The 17,716-nt window shown below is 51.6% G+C and overlaps 5 protein-coding genes across 5 annotated transcripts; 3 read left to right on the top strand and 2 right to left on the bottom strand.

Annotated features, from left to right (window-relative positions):
- Window positions 1-335: 335 nt before the first annotated feature.
- Window positions 336-1,573, bottom strand: SAPIO_CDS0457 (uncharacterized protein; the record flags this gene model as incomplete). The annotated part of the gene is made up of 2 exons (XM_016783231.1): window positions 336-1,149; window positions 1,215-1,573. 2 exons carry the CDS (start codon window positions 1,571-1,573, stop codon window positions 336-338), a joined length of 1,173 nt encoding a protein of 390 aa, XP_016646431.1.
- Window positions 1,574-6,241: 4,668 nt separating this feature from the next.
- SAPIO_CDS0456 (Glucooligosaccharide oxidase) lies at window positions 6,242-7,973 on the top strand (the record flags this gene model as incomplete). The annotated part of the gene is made up of 3 exons (XM_016783230.1): window positions 6,242-6,705; window positions 6,784-7,318; window positions 7,392-7,973. 3 exons carry the CDS (start codon window positions 6,242-6,244, stop codon window positions 7,971-7,973), a joined length of 1,581 nt encoding a protein of 526 aa, XP_016646430.1.
- Window positions 7,974-11,831: 3,858 nt separating this feature from the next.
- SAPIO_CDS0455 (uncharacterized protein) lies at window positions 11,832-13,242 on the top strand (the record flags this gene model as incomplete). The annotated part of the gene is made up of 3 exons (XM_016783229.1): window positions 11,832-11,876; window positions 11,951-12,796; window positions 12,856-13,242. 3 exons carry the CDS (start codon window positions 11,832-11,834, stop codon window positions 13,240-13,242), a joined length of 1,278 nt encoding a protein of 425 aa, XP_016646429.1.
- Window positions 13,243-13,884: 642 nt separating this feature from the next.
- Window positions 13,885-14,298, top strand: SAPIO_CDS0454 (uncharacterized protein; the record flags this gene model as incomplete). Its single annotated transcript, XM_016783228.1, has 2 exons — window positions 13,885-14,161; window positions 14,249-14,298. The coding sequence occupies 2 exons, from the start codon at window positions 13,885-13,887 to the stop codon at window positions 14,296-14,298; spliced, it is 327 nt and encodes a 108-aa protein (XP_016646428.1).
- A 293-nt stretch (window positions 14,299-14,591) lies between these two features.
- Window positions 14,592-15,995, bottom strand: SAPIO_CDS0453 (uncharacterized protein; the record flags this gene model as incomplete). The annotated part of the gene is made up of 2 exons (XM_016783227.1): window positions 14,592-15,000; window positions 15,058-15,995. The coding sequence occupies 2 exons, from the start codon at window positions 15,993-15,995 to the stop codon at window positions 14,592-14,594; spliced, it is 1,347 nt and encodes a 448-aa protein (XP_016646427.1).
- Window positions 15,996-17,716: the final 1,721 nt, after the last annotated feature.

Raw genomic sequence — 17,716 nt, 5'->3', positions numbered from 1 at the left:
AGTTATGTGGTTGGCACTGGCGTTTTTCGTTTATTTTCACTCATCTCTGATTTTGGGCATCTTGCAAATTGGCTTGAGTATTTGAGCATCTAGCACATTTTTTTTTCGTTCTGGTTTTCTGGCAACTAGACTTTGAATACCCTTTTCTTTGCTTTTCTTTTCCTTTTCCTCCCAGAGGCTCTCGTAGCTCAGATGATATGAAACTCGAATGAACGGAACAGAATATGTACTTACAATCATGTCTATCCCTCCTCCTCCTATCTACAAAATCGTGAACTCTTCTCCGTATACTTCGTACACGGGTATACAGAAAACATTTGACTTGGCATTCATATTCACTCATTCCAAATCACAGCACTCAACCCATCCTCATTCATCTCGGCCCCCGGCCGGCCAACAGCCACATTCGCCAACCTCCCGCCTAACCTCCCCGTAGTGACATTCCTCTCAATAATAGCCACATTAGACGACGTCTGCCCTCCCACGGCAACCAGCGTCCCATCACCGTTAATCTCAAACGTCCTGGGAAACGACGCAAACGCGCTCGTAATCTCGACAAATTCGAAATCGCCCGTGGCGGGATCAATCTCGTACAAGGCGATGGAGTCCTCATTTTGCCCAAACGACTTATCGAAGCGATTCGTCGCGTAGACAAAGTTGTCTCTCACCCTCACTTCGGCAGCCTTGGAGCCAGAGGGGGGGGTCTTTCCGGAGGGCAACGTCCCGATGGTTTTCTTCTTCGCGAGGGTGAGACACCCCCCGTCCGCGGGATACTTTACATCCCACGCCGTAACCGAGTTCCCCAGCTCATTAACGGTAAACAAAACCGTAACATCCGAATCTGCGCTATCCGCAGGGCCCCAAAAAGCGCCGTGGCGCGGTCCATCCCCGCGCGCCGTGGCCGCCGCGGGACATTCGGTGAGTTTTCCCGAGGCCGGATCGATGGAGAAGATGCGGATGACGTCGGCACCGAGGTCGCCGCTTAGCAGGAAGCGGGAAGTTGGGTCCGTGAAGGTCGAGTGGATGTGGGGTGCGTCCTGGCGGTCGGGGCGGGGGCCTGGGGAGGACATTGTGAATTTGAGGTGTTGGATCGGCGTAGAGGCTGCCGGGGAGAGGGGGAGTTTGTAGTTTATGACGGCGCCGCCGTTGCTTTGTTTGTTTGTTAGTTGTTTGCGTACTTTCGGTGGGACAAACACAGGGAAACTAAAGCGTACTATTGTGCGGCGGCAATGAATCCCTTCCCATCATCCCCCCCATATAAACAACTATGCAGCTCCCCACCAGGCGTCGGCGTCTCAGCCTCCTTAGTCAACGACCCGTCGGCGGCGACGGCATAGGTCGAGAGCTTGGTGGTGCCGAACCACGCCTCGTCGGTGACGTAGAGTTTTTTGGCTTCGGAGTCGAGGGTGAGCCACGAGGGCATGCCGCCACCCGTGGAGACTTGGCCGGTGACGGAGAGGGAGGAGGTGTCGGAGAGGGTGAGGGTGTAGAGGGTTCCTTCGAAGTGGGAGACGAGGAGGGTGGAGGCTACGGCGGAGGTGGGGAGGAGGAGGAGGGAGAGGAGGGAAGGCATCGTGGCGTGGCGGTTTGGCGAATGGCTGCGATGAATTTGGGACTTAATGGGCGCCGAGGAGAAGAAAGAATCGTGGGATGCGAAAAGGAGAGGAATTATGGAGATGTCGACGATTCGTTGACTATGCTGAATTCAATTGATTCCTACTCTATTAGGTTCTCATTCGCGCACATCCAAGAATCTCCGCTTCGTCCATCCTCTTTCTCTTGCTCCCTTCCCTATTATTTGAGTGCCGATTTGCCAACCCTATACCTCATACAGGCAGCTATACAATATTGGAAAATGAATCAAGCGTCGAGGGAGGTTAGCCATGGTCTTGTATATGAAGCAAGTCATTCATTCTGTGTGAGTTCCCCAAGCTTCTCCATCAGTTATAGCTCCCTCCTATAAACTATAATGTAGAAGGACTATAAAAGCCGTCCAAGCAGGAATATGTACAGTAGCTCCATGGATTTACCCCAATGGAAGGTTTAATCCGAGTAGCATGCATCTTCTTTTTCTTTCTTTTTTTCCTTCCATACAAGACGAAAAGAACATTCACCCCCCATGTTAAGTTTTGCTGGCCCACGTAAATGCGCAAGCTTCCATGCGGTGATATCAATAGTTCGAGTAGAGGCTAAATGCGTTGGGCTGGGGTTGAAGATTAAAGGCCCATTATTCCGAGAATTAACGGCATTTGGATGCCGTGGTGCGGGAACCAATGATGTGGCAGGAGCTTGTTCACTCTCTTCGTGTAGGGAGATGTTTCGCTCTCTTCTTCTTCTCCTTGTTCTGGCATTTGCCTTTTCGGGTATTGAGTGAGAGTGATGTAGTGAAGTCAGTCGGATGGTTGGGAAAGCGTCGCATGGCGAAGGTCGCGCTTATTTGGCGCTGGGACTCCCAGGTCCCTATTGCTCTTTCTTCTTCTTCTGGACTCGAGTTCTAATTTAGCACTGTTTTATGTTTTCGGGTGTGTAAATTTTGCATTTTAACTAACGAAAGAAATGGTATCGGGGGAGGGAGATGAATAAATAAATTGCCATCATGGACTTACACGCGAGGGTCGCTCGCATCGTTAGAACACGCAGATCCCATAACGAAGGAAAGCTGGTCACGGTCACACTCTACACTTGAAGAAATAAAAGAAGGGGAAAAGGTTGCAGCAATGCTGGCTTGAGATCAAGATGGGAGTGTCCAAGATGCTCGTAACAGTCCACAAGAAAATCGAATGCTGGCTCTCTATTCTCCCCCAATGTGGCTGAGACCAGGCAATTTTGATCAAAGTAGCCAAGTTGGCAGCTATTCCCTTAGTAAATTCGTCCCCACGAAGGGCTAGATGGAACTCTCTCTTCTGTTCATCTGATGGGTGGAACAATAGTGTTTCCGCCTTCTCTTGCTGCGGCAGTTTGCGTCTGGGCTGAAAGTCGTGCTTGGTCGAAGCTCACTTTCTCAGAGCATCTGCGAGAGACAGCCTTGAGTCCCTCTTTCGGATGTCTGCTTGCCGGTATTGCTCGGGCCCATCGCAGAAGCTAAGAAGCCATGGTTGTGTCTGAAGCCAGACAACAGATACGACCTCCGCCCTTGTCGCGCTGCCGCATGGTTTTGTTAACGATGAAACTGCCCAGATTTTCAACGACTCGTGGGGGTAGTCGACACCGGTACCGACCTGGCTGCTCTGGCCAAGCTGAGCCAAGCCAACGCTTTCCGTGAGTGCTATATCGTTGTTGACAGCCTTGGGGAGACGCGAAGCTCGGAGGTCTCTCGGAGATGGAAGCCTTATTCTGTTGGCTCTCGCAAGAGAGCTAGGCCGGCCCCAGGTACGGTGCAATTGCGAGCTCTCAATCTCCCGGTTATGTTAGCTTAGCTTTCTAGTTCGCTGGATATAGATGATTCTTAGGTAGTGACTCGAGGCAAACCACGGAGTGGAAGTGAATCTCAAGAATTTGGATGAAAGCAGCATTCATACTCGGATCTCCGAATACAACAAGGCTTACATCGAGGGCAAATTCGAAGAAACTAGACTCTTGCTTTATTCTCCCAATGCCCTTGGTCCCCGCCCCGATCCCGCTAACTCAGGAAAATAAAATTCGAAGCACAACCTCATTCCTCTCCAGACTGTTGACACTATTGCCGCGATTCGCAGGATCTAGATCCGGTTCGCCATCTTCCGTGTCACCACCACGAGACCCAAGAATCAGCCCACTCCATCTCCGCACCCCAGATTTTCCCCCCAACCTCCGTGTGCCTCCGTACGACAGATCCCCCATGGGGAAGTGAATAAACTGAAACAAAATCGCGTCACCCATTCCCATTACAGGCGGGGGAAATCCCATGTGAGGCGGGGAAATCAAGGAAACGAAACTAGAGGTGGCGTTAAGGGGAATGAAGTTTAAATGAACATCTCGCGAGATGGGGAGAATCTAGCACTTTCCCGCTCCTATGCCCGGCTACATTATGACGTAAAACAAGGAGATACACACATGAAAGTCCAAGAGCGAGGAATGAAGGAAGATGTCCTCTTTACAACTGAATTCCCACGGGGTTAGAAAACCATATTTCAGACAGGGTCCTCTCCGCTCCATGCCTTCGGGACATCGCCGGCGAAGACGGCCCTCGCTCGGAGATATTCAGAGTGAACGAGGATAATCGTCTTGGTCTTGCATTGCCTCTCTAATGTAGGGCTTCGCTATTCGGGGCGACTTCGCGACAAACATGGGCAGACCGGACCGGGAAAGACAGAAGATGAAAACGAGGGTAGAATAGGTGAGAAAGATGCTTTAATTGGGGCTAAACTCTGTTTATTTTATCCACGACATACTCTATTTCCGCTTTATTCGAATCTTTCCATACGAAACGAGGCTTTTTCTTCTTCTGGCATCGGGTCGGCAGGGTTCCTAAACTAGAGCTCTGACACTCGCTCCTCCGTCAATCTCTACGTCAATCTCCCGCTCTCACAACCATTGTCCACCTCGAGTGTAGTATGTAGGAGTAATGCATATCTAACCATACTTAAAAACCCAAAGATAGACATTACCCATTCGATATTGTCCCATGTGCCATCATCGTCGATCCTCGGACCACAAACCTGGATGTGACCTCATCGTCCATCTCGCCTACTTATCACTTGCTTTCCTTTCCTCTGCTGGGCCCGTCGCCAAGACCGCCGAAGGGGTCCGATGCGAGGCGGGACGAGATTTCCTCTCTCCGGCCGAGCCTTACATCTCGCTCCTACCAAGCCCCAGTAAAGTATCTCAAAGTAACTCAGCAAACAAGCATGCCTTGGGAATTTCGGAGTCTCACTTATCTCCAATTCTGTTTAGCTCGCCCGCTGTGTCGTATTCGATATTGTGCAGATTGCATTCTCTCTGTCGTTTTCCGTGGGGTCGCGACCATCCGGACTTACATGCTGACCTACGTGACGGGATGGAAATAGCCGATAGGCCTATACGGCAAGCTGTAGAAAATGTCTCATCTCGTGGCTTTACAGAGGAGAAGCAGTAGTTTCCGAAAAGAAAAAGTCTGTTCCGTGTCTTTGCAGCCAGTCTGCTGCCAGTGAACATCCCATTTCGCAGGAATTCTGTTGCCCTCTGTTGGGGGACATGTAAGTTAGTAGATGATGGAGAGTTAAGAGATAAAAGATTAGAATCCCCAGTTTGGCCCTTTTTGGGCCGAACAATCCCTCGATCTCTAATCAAGCCATTTTCATCGCCTGCGGCGACCTCCGCCGCCTCCGCGGTCCAAAACCTCCAAGAGGAGAAAACACGGGTTATAAGACGCCCCTGATCCCCATAGTCGCGCCAGACGGAATCCGGCTGAAAGTTCATCCAAATAGGGTCCAATATGCATCAAATGTCAGCACAGGGGATCGACACCATAGAGATTTCCACCTTGCTAACCAGTTCGGTTCCCGTGCCTGGCATATTCTTCAAACCAGGACACGGGAAGGAGAAGCGACAAAACGAAAAAGGACGGAAACGGGGAGGAAACAAATTGAGCCTCAGTTGATCGGCACCATCCTGCCGCTACTTTTATATTTCATGTGGCTCCATGGACAACAAGCAAAAGAGTCCGATATTGACCTTGGCCCATCTCTTCCTTTTCGTCATCGGCCGAGCAAACTTCTTCGTTTCCTTCCTCTCCAAATTTCCGAAGCAACCCCGCACCCAGAGTGTCAGCCCGTTCATGGGAGAGCTGCGAGAGCGGGAGAGGGAAAATGGGGGCAAAGAGGAGAAGGAGCTTCTTGTGTGATGAAGAGACGCGGGTTGGAGAACTCACGAAAAGGCACAGGGAGAATCGGGCAATTCGGACCTGTGGAGAGGGAGAGGGAGGGGGAAATAAACTGCTATATAGCCACGGCAATAAGTATCGCCAGACTTCCCGTACGATGGTTTTAACATCGTGGAACGATATTGATCACGCTGAAGGCTTTTCCTTTCTATTTTCTCTTTCTCCTACCAAGTCTCTAGTCCCCGCGGCTGAGTTCCTGACCACCCGGTAACCTGGTAAGAAAGATACGAGACTCATGAGGCCGCGGGTATAAACGCTCTTTCTTCCCCTTTGCTTCCTTGTTGAGTGTTTTCATCTCGCCCACAGCTAGCTTAGCTCTCTGAAGACCATAGCGGACTAGGCAAACTTACAGAGAGACACCAAGTCCTAATTACCGTCCCCGTTTCCCCCTTTCCCCTCAAAATGTTCCGGCTCGCAATAGCAAGCCTCGCCATCAGCGCAACGGCGGCGCTAGCCCTCGACAAGCGCGCCGCCGTCTCAGACTGCCTTGCCGAGAAGGAAGTCCCCGTAAGCGAGGTCGGCACCGAGGACTGGGACTGGGACGCAGCGCCCTTCAACGTCCGCACCCCATTTACCCCCGTGGCCATTGCTGTCCCCAGCACGGAGAAACATATCCAAGATGCCATTCAGTGCGGTGTTGAGAACGGAGTCAAGGTGACGCCCAAGTGTGGCGGTCACAGCTACGCGAATTATGGGTTTGGCGGTGAGGATGGCCATTTAATGCTTGAATTGGATAGGATGAATAAGGTTGAGTTGGATGAGGAGACTGGGATTGCTACTGTCGAGGGTGGTAGTAGACTTGGACATGTTGCGTCCGTGTTGTACGAGCTTGGGAAGAGAGATTTTAGCCACGGCACCTGCCCGGGGTGAGTGTCTACTATACGAGCTTTCACCCCCGGTTCTTCTCATGGAAGGCCACAGCTAACTCCGCCATTCCCATCTAGTGTCGGTTCCGGTGGCCACGTCCTCCACGGCGGCTACGGTATAAGCTCCCACACCAAAGGCCTCGCCCTCGACTGGCTCCTCTCCGCCCGCGTCGTCCTCGCCAACTCCACCGTCTTAACGGCCTCCGTCGACGAAAACCCCGACCTCTTCTGGGCCATCCGCGGCGCGGGATCCTCTTTCGGCGTCGTCTCGCAGTTCAAGTTCAAGACCTTTGAGGTCCCCGAGACCGTGACGCGCTTCAACTCCATCCTGCGCTGGAACGCGAATAACTCGGTGGCCGGGCTCAAGGCCCTGCAGGAGTGGGCCGCCGAGGACATGCCGGCTGAGATGAACGCCAGAGTGTTTTTGACACCGCAGATTCCGAATTTGGAGGGGTTGTTTTATGGGACGAAGGAGGAGTTGACGGAGGTTTTGAGTCCAGTGTTGGAGAAGGTAAATGGGATGTTGCAGGATGCTACGGAGACGGATTGGCCTGGGCAGTTGAGCCATTTTGGAGGTGGTCTTGATCTTGACCAGACCCATCCCTACAACAAGGTAAGGGGCGCTCTTGGCTTTTCTTTCGTTTCTTGATCATCTTCAATGCTAACGAAACCTTCCCTCTACACAGCAAGACAACATCTACTCCACAAGCATCTACACCGACGCCCTCACCGACGAACAACTCGAATCCCTCGTTGACTACTGGTACACCAAAGCCAAGAAAGTCCGCCGCGGCTGGTACCACCACATCGACTTCCACGGCGGCAAGACCTCGGCCATCTCCGCCGTCTCCAACAAGGCCACGTCCTACGTCCACCGCGACAAGCTCCTCATGCACAACTTCTACGACCACGTCGACATTAAGGACACGTACCCCGAGGACGGCTTCGATCTCTTCAACGGCTTCATCGACGCCATCGTCGGCGACGGCGATAAGTTGGATTACGGCGCGTACTTTAACTATCCCGATCCGAACTTGGATCAGGATACGGCTCAGAAGAGGTACTGGGGCGAGGCGCTGCCGAAGTTGCAGGAGATTAAGGCTGCTGTTGATCCGGATGAGGTGTTTTATTTGCCGCAGTCTGTGAGGCCGGCGAAGAAGGCCGGTTCTGAGGAGGAGGCTCCCAAAGAAGAAGCTCCTGAGGAAGAAGCTCCTGAGGAACCACCAGTGGAGGAGGAGCCGGAAAAGAAGAAGAAGAAGAAGTGCTAGATCGGGCTGAAGCACAGAGCGGCTCGGATTTATGCCCACCCGCAACCCCATTTCTTTTCCTTTGTTTTTGAATCATTCATAGAGGTCACGGCCGTGTACATCACCCCGGGAACTTTTGCATTTTACACTTATCTGTGGTCGATTAAATTTTTAATACGTTCGATTTGAAAGCGATGGAACTCGGGCAATTATTCTGAGAGAGGAAACTTTCGAGTCGGGAGAAAGTGTACATAGGAGCACATATGCACCATGATATATTGAACTTGTCCCCTTGCCCCTCGATCCAGGCATACGCGGTGACCAACTCGCAGTAAGGCACGGTTTTGGTCTGGATTCAGCTTTCAGGGAGCACAGACCGTGGTCTCGCCTTGCCAGCCGGCGACTGAGGCCAGATCCTAGCCCTCGAATCTAGTTACTCTCACTGCAAGGCTGAGATGGGAGGCATTTCGCCCAGGGATCGCGCCGAGAGGAGGGCCAACAGACCTAGACCTCCGAGTCCGAGACCATGGGTTCCTACCCAGCACGAACAATCTCTGGCTAACTGATGGGAATTGCTCTTTCCTAGCGCCTTCCTTACAATTCAACCCTCCCCTCGCCCCTTCCTCAACCCACCTCCTCACCAAGCGAGCAACTCACTCCTTCCTCACCCAAATCCCCGAGAATTTCCCCATGATAGTAATATAATAAAGAATATGAGACCGATATGTCACCGGAGCAAGTTGACGTAGTCAGCGAGCTATAGCATTCCGTTGCCTCCCCCGGGAGGGCTTGGGTTCGAGTCCTACCGCGCCCAAGTTTTCGCGACAGCGGGGTGCTCGGTTCCAGGGGTCGACTGAAGAAATGTCCCGAGGAATGGAGACCCCCATCTGGCTGGCCAGCAGTGGTCCTGGGAGGCGCAACCCCCAAGGTAGGTGAGGGTAGGGCCCTGATGTGATTTCTTTTTTTTTTGGGGGGGGGGGTTTACTTTTCTGTTTTGTTTTATATCATTGATCTTTGGATTACTTGGTGATAGCTTTTGTATGCATCCTGGATAACTTTCTCGAGATTCTTGAGGACTGTTTCGTCTGTGGTGATAATGAGTAGACGTTCGATCTTCTTTCTAGGAACGAGTCTCCCTACTCTGCTTAACCGGCTCCTCATAGATCGGCGCATACAGATACGACAAATACGACAACGTCCGGAAGCCCCACAGATCCCGGTCCGGCCGGGAAGTCTCGCAGCCCGATGGGGCCGGTAGAGGTTTATCGCGGGGCCAAGGACGGCATCGCAACGGGTGTTGCCGGCGGGCTTCTCCTGCTTCCAGGAATCTCCCTCTCGCTTTGGCGTCGGCGCAGGACCGTTGGAAATCGGGGCCGCGACCGGACTGGTGTGGTTACAGAATTGGGGTTTTGGGATCAGGGTAGAACTGGAGGCTGGGACCCCTTGGGGCATCTGGCGCAAACAGGGTGAAATCGACGCCCATCACGGCTTGATACCATTGCGGAGATTGGCGACGGGACTCGCATGAGCGGTTCTCTCCTGTCGAACTGAGCGCGGAGAAGAGTACCTCGTTCGGAAGAGAGGGTGGTTCGTATTAATGTCTGACGTATATACGAGGAGTAGGCTAGGCCCACCTAAAATATAAGCTTTGGAAATACACTACGATAAAATCGTCCGTGGGATGCTTGTCAATGTCGCAGGTGGCAGGGATCATGACGAACGTGCATGGGATGAAATGTAACGGTTCTGTTGAAGGTAATATTTCCTCCAATTTCAATTTCTCTTCTCTTCCTGCGTCGACTTCGGTGTCCCGTCTGGAGTAAGCTTTGTTCTCAGCTGACCATGAATTATCGAATCGATAGGTCTAAATTGGTGCCCTGTCACACATTGTTCTCCCTATTAGGAATCTTTGGAAGGGTGAGGGTGACGGTTCGTCGGGGACAAGACTAACAGCAATGATGACACCCTTGCCAACGTTGGTCTGACTTGACCGACCGACCAGTGAGATGAACGAGAGTCCGTCAAGGGCTGGAATGAAGGAAATACATATTATCCCAGCAATGCAAATCCCAAGCGTCCTAAGTCTTACAACATGTTTGTATCCAACCAACAAGAAGGGGAGGCCAAGACCCCAATCTTGCATGGATTTCCAGGATCTCCCACACACAAAGTCTCAGGCAAGCGACGAAATGATTCAAACATGTCCAGAAATTCAGAACTAGCTCAGACCTTGTTAACTTGGCGACTCAACTTGATTGGCGGGCACTGCCACCAAGACCAGAACAAGTCAGTCAGGAACCTCAGGAACCTCAGGATCAGGGCTTTTGAGGTTGAGGTGGACAGCTGGAAAGAGGTGTTTTTGACCGTTCCCGAATGTGCCGGGGGCCGCGGCAACTGTCAAACCTAGAAAACTGGGGCATCCCCGGTGTCATGCATTTTCTTTTTTTCTTTTTCTTCTCGGTTACCACAAGGTATACTTCGTACAAGTACATTATAACGGGATCTCAGGTGTCCTCCACGTTGCGAAACTGTTGACGGTGGCATTGATCGCTGGCGAAAGTTTCAATTGTTACATTGAGGACCTGGAATGTAGTATTCAGTAATCGCCAGACACTGTGAATATTTGTATCAAGTGGTACTCCTCATCGCTTACGTGTAGTACAGGTACTCCTTACAGATGGTCTGGCTGTCGAGACAGTGTGGGAGATGGAGAACTTTGATGTACCACAGTATCAGTGAGAGAATTAGCGAACTAGGAAGCTGGACTCTGGAGTGAACTTTGAGAGGCAGGAGCAAATTGGATTTGATCTATAAACAAACTCCCCACATCATGACAATCAAGCGACGCCATTGCCCTCCGAGGAGTCGAGAACTCAAGCCTGGGAGACCTGGACCCAGGGCGACCAACGATAGCCACGCATCTGGTCCACATCGTAATGCGCCTCTGCGTCTCTTAAAAGCGTAACTTTCCCCCTTTCCGCGTCCACACCACTAGTCAGAACGAGGTTATTGTCGTGTAGTTTTCTTCTCTTTCACTTTCGTCTCTTCTTCTCCCTCTTTCTCCCCCTCTCCTCCTCGTCTCTTGCCATGACTTCGTGAGAAATATCACCGGTTTGGATTTCGTCTCTTCTGTACCGACATCACATCCCACCTCCGAACCATCCGAACACCGACCCCTCCAACCCTCACCCAACCACGGCTTCGATCCCGGCCCTGGGAAATAACGTCGGAGAGAATCCTCGCGACCTTGCAGGCTCTATCATTTCTTGGCAGACATTAGCTTGCTCTGCTCCCAAGTCGTCACCCACGGAATTCAGCTTACGCAACCCAGCACTAAGTCTTGGCTTTCGTCCCAAGAACCATTTCAAGCCCAGATCCCCCACGTTGCCGTTGGCGCCAGGCGTTTTCCACGCTTTGGAATTTTGAATTCCTCATTCCCCCCTTCCCGACACCTCCGAGAGAATTAAACAGCTTGAGCTGTGATTTTCCTGGGAGCCACGCCGGTGGGAATTGGACCCTCAACTTGAGGCGCCCAAAGATTGACTTGTTTCTTTTTTTATCTCTTCTTCTTTTTTTCTAAACTTGGCTTACCCTAATTCGAAAAACAACCCGGCGGAGCTTTCTTCGAATGATGTCTAATTCACGGCGCCCCTCGGGGGCTTTGGCGTTATGGATCGTCGGTTCCGCGCTCTACTCGACCGCCGCGGCGCATGGAAATCATGGAGGTGAAGCGATTGAGGAGGGACAGACTGTTTCCTCAGACCCTATTGTATGCGCCCAAGAAATCCCTTGATGTCTGCCATCTCACCCGTGTCGAGGAATCGGTAAGCTTACTCTAAGTAACAGGATACGATATTATGGATACACATCTTCCTACAAATGTTTGCTTGGGGGATCCTCTTCCCCATTGGAATGGTCTTCGGTGTAAGTGTTTTCCCCATCCTCCATCTTTACCATCGAGAAAAAAAAAAGCCTCACTTACACGGCCCCCTAAACAGCTATCCAAGAGCCGATGGCACGTCCCCACACAAGTCCTCGCAACCGCCCTCACAATTCTCGGCTACTTCCTCGGCCACATGCATCGCGGCCGCCAATTCAATGCCAGCAACGTCCACGCCATCTTCGCGACCCCTCTATTCTTCATCCTCGCCGCCCAGGTCACCATCGGCATCTACCTCAAGCTGCACCTTGAAAAGGGCATCAACGGCCGTATCCGCCGCCTCGTGCGACCCGCCCACAGCATTCTCGGGAAGGCTTTCCCCGTCATTTCGTGGGTGCAGATGATCTTCGGCGGCATCACGACACTGGGGTTCTGCCAGGGCGATCATCTGGGTCAGTGTGTTGCACACTTTATCATGGGCGGCGCATTCATCGCCTACGGTATCCTGTTGACCATCCTCCTTGTTGTGGGGCAGCTTTGGATTCGGCGCACTGGGAGGTCGCAGGAGTTTTATGATAGCAGCGTCATTGCTGCTTGGGGCTGCGTCAACACGTTCACAGAGCATAGATGGGGAACTGATTGGGTTAAGAACGACTGGCAGCATACCACTATGGGTGTCATTTGGTGGTGCGCCGGTCTTGCGGGCATCTGGCTTAGCCGCGATAGGGACGGCAACCCGAAGCGCAACTTTGTTCCTGGGTTTGTGCTCCTTATTACTGGCTGGGGTATGTCGGCGCATCCGCAGGAGCTGCACACAAGTGCCGCGGTGCACACGACGTTTGGATATACCTTGATGGCGGCGGGGTTGTCGAGGATTATCGAGATTGCCTTTGTGCTCAGGGATAAGATGAGTGTTGCGGAGGATGGAAGGCAGGCGAATAGCTTCCAGTACATTCCCGTTTTTGTAAGTCACAGCTTTCTTTTTTTTTTTCTGCCTTTGTCATTCGACTAACACAGCCATAGCTCCTTTACGCCTCCGGCTTCCTCTTCATGGGTGCCACCGAAGAACAAATGGCTCTCGTCGAAACCTCCAGCATGGACCACGTCTCCTACATTCTCATCCTTTACTCCCTTGCCTTCCTCGTCTTCCTCTTCGCCAACATCTGCATCTACATCTGGGACCGCATCACCTCGACCAACGCCCTCGCCAAACCGCTCTACACCAACGGCCACGCTGTCGGCGGCGAATCCCGCGTCAACGGCAGGACGCCTGAGGATCAGCGCATCCGCGACGCCGAGGAGTTTGAGCTTGATGGGCTCGTGAGTGATGAGGAGGATGATAGTGCGCAGCTTTTGAAGAGGGGGGAGACGAGAGAGAGGGCGAGCGGGGAGCCGGGTGTTTCGATCTGATGGGAGAGAATATCTAATGGGAGAGAGAGAGGAGAAAAGGGAGAGGTAGACTAATTGGTATATAAAGTTGGGAAGGATGGATATAACTGGTATTGGGATTATGAAAATTACGGCCTTGTATAGCCCGGTCGTGGTAGACTGGAGATTTCTTGTACGAGTGGGTGGCTGGAAGACTGGAGAGGAGGAAGCATTGCATTTTCCTGGTATATAAATGTGCGTTTAGGGAGTTGGTACAAAGGACTCTTTTTCTGTTCACTAGTCACTCGACGCCAACTATTTATCATTTCCGACATGAAATGAAAATATGAAAATCGAATCTTATTTTTGTCGTCTCGATCAACGTTCAAGGTTGTTGATAGCAGACTGAGAAGCACATGCTTCATCCATTGTACCTTTGTAGATCCATTCCAATTGTATCACTGCCAATGCGCGATGCGCCTGCCCCACCATCCACACCAATTCCTTATCTTATCGCGGCCCCTCGATTTTTTTTCCTTCCTTTTTTCGCCCACCGCCTTCCAACTTTCTTTCAACATCACCGAAACGTCCAAACCGCCCACAACCACCGGACCTCCCTCCCTCTCCGCTTCCCCCATAAACACAACATCACTCCAACCTCGAGCCCATCCACCAACACCCAAAATGGTCAACGTAGCCAACCCCAACATCAAATCCAAGCTCCGCCAAAGCAACCGCGCCGCCAAGCTCCGCAAAATCGCCCAGAAGCGCTCGGCGGCGGCCAAGCACGGCGCCGACAGGGTATCCAAGGCCGACACGAAGAGGGGCGCGCGACCGGGTTTACTCCCCACGAGCGGGCCGAGGGCGCCGATTAGCGCGAAGAAGAGGAGGAAGTTGGAGAGGAAGTTGGGGTATGCTGCGAAGAGGAGGATGGAGGCTGAGGGGGAGGTTGATATGAAGGGTGAGTATTTATGGGAGGGGGACTGAGTTGTTTTTTTGAGTTTGGGTATTTGAGGGTGGGAGTGCTGACTTTTTGTAGATGTTGAAGGTGAGGGGGAGAAGGAGGAGGAGATGGAAGTTGAGGGGCAGATTGAGTAGGGAGGGAGGATATGGAGGACGAACGGGAGGGTGCAGGGGTGGGCTGTTTGCGATACCCTGAGGGTGGATATGGAAGGCTCATTAACGTGGTATGTTGGTTGGGTTTATGTGGTTGGATCTGATATAATGATTTAACAATTCGTTCTAGCGCTATTCGCTCTAAGCTCCTGATGGAAGTTAGGGGTTGTTCTCGCACAAAAGCAACGACTAATGAAACCAATTTCAACGCATCTCCATTCCAATTTCCATTCAACTCTCTCGCAGCAGAACCGACCCTCAACCCAGCGCACACCCTACTTCCTCTCCTTTGATAAGTCCTTGATTATGTCCAACAACTTATCGACCTGTTCCTCGGCCCTCCTCCGCCCCGCCCTCTCCTCATCCAGCATCTTCCTCAGCTTTTTCAATTCCTTATCCACCGATCCCCCCTCTTCTTCGACAGGAGTTCCCTCCCGCGCTCTCTTAACACCTCTACTATTCCCCCGACTTTCGGAGAAAGGTGGAGTGCCCGGTTCGGTTGCCGGGCTTTGAGCGACGACTTGCGATTCGGCTCGGGGCCGGCATGTCTTTTTGTTAACGTGTCGATCAAGGTTATCTTTGCGGGTGAAGGAGGTTTTGCAGCTGGCACAGGTGAATGCTCCGGCGCCTTTGGGACTGTTTCTTTGGGGCGTTGGCGTATGCTCGGTATTGGTTCTTCTCGGTCTTCGATCTTTCAGTTAGTGGGGTTTCTGTTAGTAAAGGGGTGGGGGAGCTACCTACATATATTGGCTGGGAGGGTTATCCGGAGACCTTTGACCGTTCCCATAGGTCTCTATCAGTGGGACGATGTTATTTTGTACCGCTACTAGTTGAGGTAGAGGATCCTGCGTCATATGGTGAACATCGGGAGCCGCTAGGAAGGCTACAGGCGATGTAGCAGGAGCCAATATTGTTTCCGGCAAAGAGAGACTGGCGTCGTCGAAGTTCACTCCAGGAAGATCGTCATAGTAGCTGCCATGGAAAAAATCGAAATCGTCCAACTGAAAGTCCTCGGTGGGAGGGCGGTCGTAGAACATCCATACCACGCTCCAGAGCACCAACAGTGCGGGAGGGATGCTCCACGGCATTGAGACGGATACGCTTTTGAAGCGTTTCTTGAACCATGCTTGGAAGATGTCTGGTAGGACGTAGAGAACGAGAAGGCTGAAGGTAGTGAGGAGACGAACAATTAGCCATATCTGATGGTCTTGGTTCTTTTTCCCTAGCCCTAGCCACCCCCTCGTCAGAGCTCGAGACACCCGTGGAATAGTAAGTGCCATTTCCAAAATCGGATCCACCCTCTCCAGCAAACCCTTCATCAGCCGAGAGAGCGTATCTCGAATGACATTTGCCACTCCTACGTAGTAGTGTAGAAGAAGGGAGACGGTCATGTCACGGCTCGGCCTTGTTCCGAGGAGCTTAACAATGCTGCAAGAAAAGCTAGATAATAGTTTAGAACCGCCTATTATTTTGTGCGTGCACAAGTCGCGGACCCGAGGGAGCGTAGCAACCCCGAGAATTCTCAATGACTTCCTGATTTCATCGATTACCGCGGTGAAGAAAGTTAAAGGTGTGCTTCGGAGTAGGAACATGTCGTCGTCGGTAAGTGACCAAGGGAGTTTTCTTGTTGGAGCCGGATCGCTTTGACCAGGCTGCAGCCCGGTGGGGGTGACCAGCATCGCGTCGGTTGAGGAGACCAAGAGACTGGATAGAAATGCCTCAACATCAAAAGGATGTGGTAGAGGCAAGAGGACCTGGAGATATTTATAAATTGAAAGACTGTGTAATTAATACATGATGGGTTCTCCCCTGCTGGAGGAGGAGGAGGAGGGAGGAGGAGGAGGCATTTGCATGATGCATAGCCAGTCTCACCAACCAGAGGACGAAGAAGCCTAGTTGGTTGTCGGTGGTGGCGTCCATTCAGAGAAAACATCTTCATGGATCGGTGCCCATTTTGTTGCCAAGCCTGGTCGAGTTGTTTCATGGACTCTCCTCCTCCCTCTCCTCTCCCTCCTCATCCTCCCTTAGCCAGCATGCATGAGGCGCACGAAGGTGCGATTAAGCTCAAGATGCGGCCGCGTGAGCGGTTCTGGAAACAGTCCATTTGTGCAGAGAACAGAAAGAGGGAAAAGTTAGATTAATAAACTGAATTTCGCATCGCTCAGGCTTCCAGTGATTTCTCTCGCCAAACTGTATGACGAGTGTCGATGTATGTTGTGCTTTCTCTGTACCCCATCGGAGAGCAACGTCTGCTAGAAATGCGAACTGTCAGCGTGGAGGCCATCGACAATGGGACAAGTCTGCTGTTTTGACCTTTACTAACTTCTTCTTAGATCGATTTCCATCTCCCAGTCAGTTAAACAAACCATTCACTCATGAGCAGCAACGTGACGTCTCCTCGAGGCGACTTTTCTCGCGTAACCAACCCCCTTTACCCCAGCACCGCCGTAATTCCTGAAAAGAGCATGCTCGTCCCTTTCGCCATGGTGACAATATATCCGCTAGTTCTGGTGGCTCTCGCGTGCCCCATCTTGGGAGAGCTAGATTCAAGCCATGAAAATCGTGTCGATATGTTCGGCGGTGGGCATACCACTCCATAGCCGCTTCTTTCGGATTGCGCTAGGGTTTCTGCCCACTTTCTATCCCAGCAGGATGATGGCAGAGATCCAGCCACCACTCCTCTCAAGATAGGTGAAGCATCGCCACTCGCTTCTCGAGATATGTCTGTCCGCGAAACCTTTGAACTGTAAGATAATGAAGTTTTCTAAATACCGACTGGAAAAGGTCGCCGTTGCGTAGCAAGATCAATCCAGTGGTCTGTAACAAGGACATCGGCTCCCCGGATAGTTTTCAGTTCCTGCACAAGACAAAGCAACATCTAGGCAAGTTGGATTCCAACACTACTGACAGAGAATCCAAGATTAATCGTTGCAGGAACAAATAGCACATTGTCTTTTTTATTCCCTCAAATACCAGAGGCATTTACAGGTTCCGAGATGAACTCCAAAAGATCTAGCGTCGAAGGGAAACCGAATTGCAATGAAAGATGAAAGGGAAAAAAATTGGGGAGAAAAAAAAAAAAAAAAGTGAGTGGTTCTAGTCCGCTACGCGTTTCGAACCCAGCGGTACTATATTTTGGAGATCCCAAGAGTTCAAGCATTCATTGATGAGTGACCCTCAAGATCCCACGGGTTCCCTGCTGTTGAAAATTCGAACCCAAATTTTGGTATTTAAGACTTATTCCAGGCTCCAAGATTGAGGGGAGGATGAGAAGGCGCGATGCACCGGCCAAGCACCTTCCTTCCTCCTTCCTCTTTCCTCGATCCTTCCCCGATTCTCCAACTCCAGAGAGGGTAATTCGTATAATTCTTTCTGATATGAAAATAGAGGGGCGTGATGA

Source organism: Scedosporium apiospermum, assembly GCF_000732125.1.
Source record: "Scedosporium apiospermum strain IHEM 14462 chromosome Unknown SEQ_SAPIO_0022, whole genome shotgun sequence".
In the NCBI taxonomy this organism is placed as follows: Eukaryota; Fungi; Ascomycota; class Sordariomycetes; order Microascales; family Microascaceae; genus Scedosporium; species Scedosporium apiospermum.
Note: the sequence above shows the minus strand (reverse complement) of the source record. Positions and strands in the feature narration are given on the sequence as shown.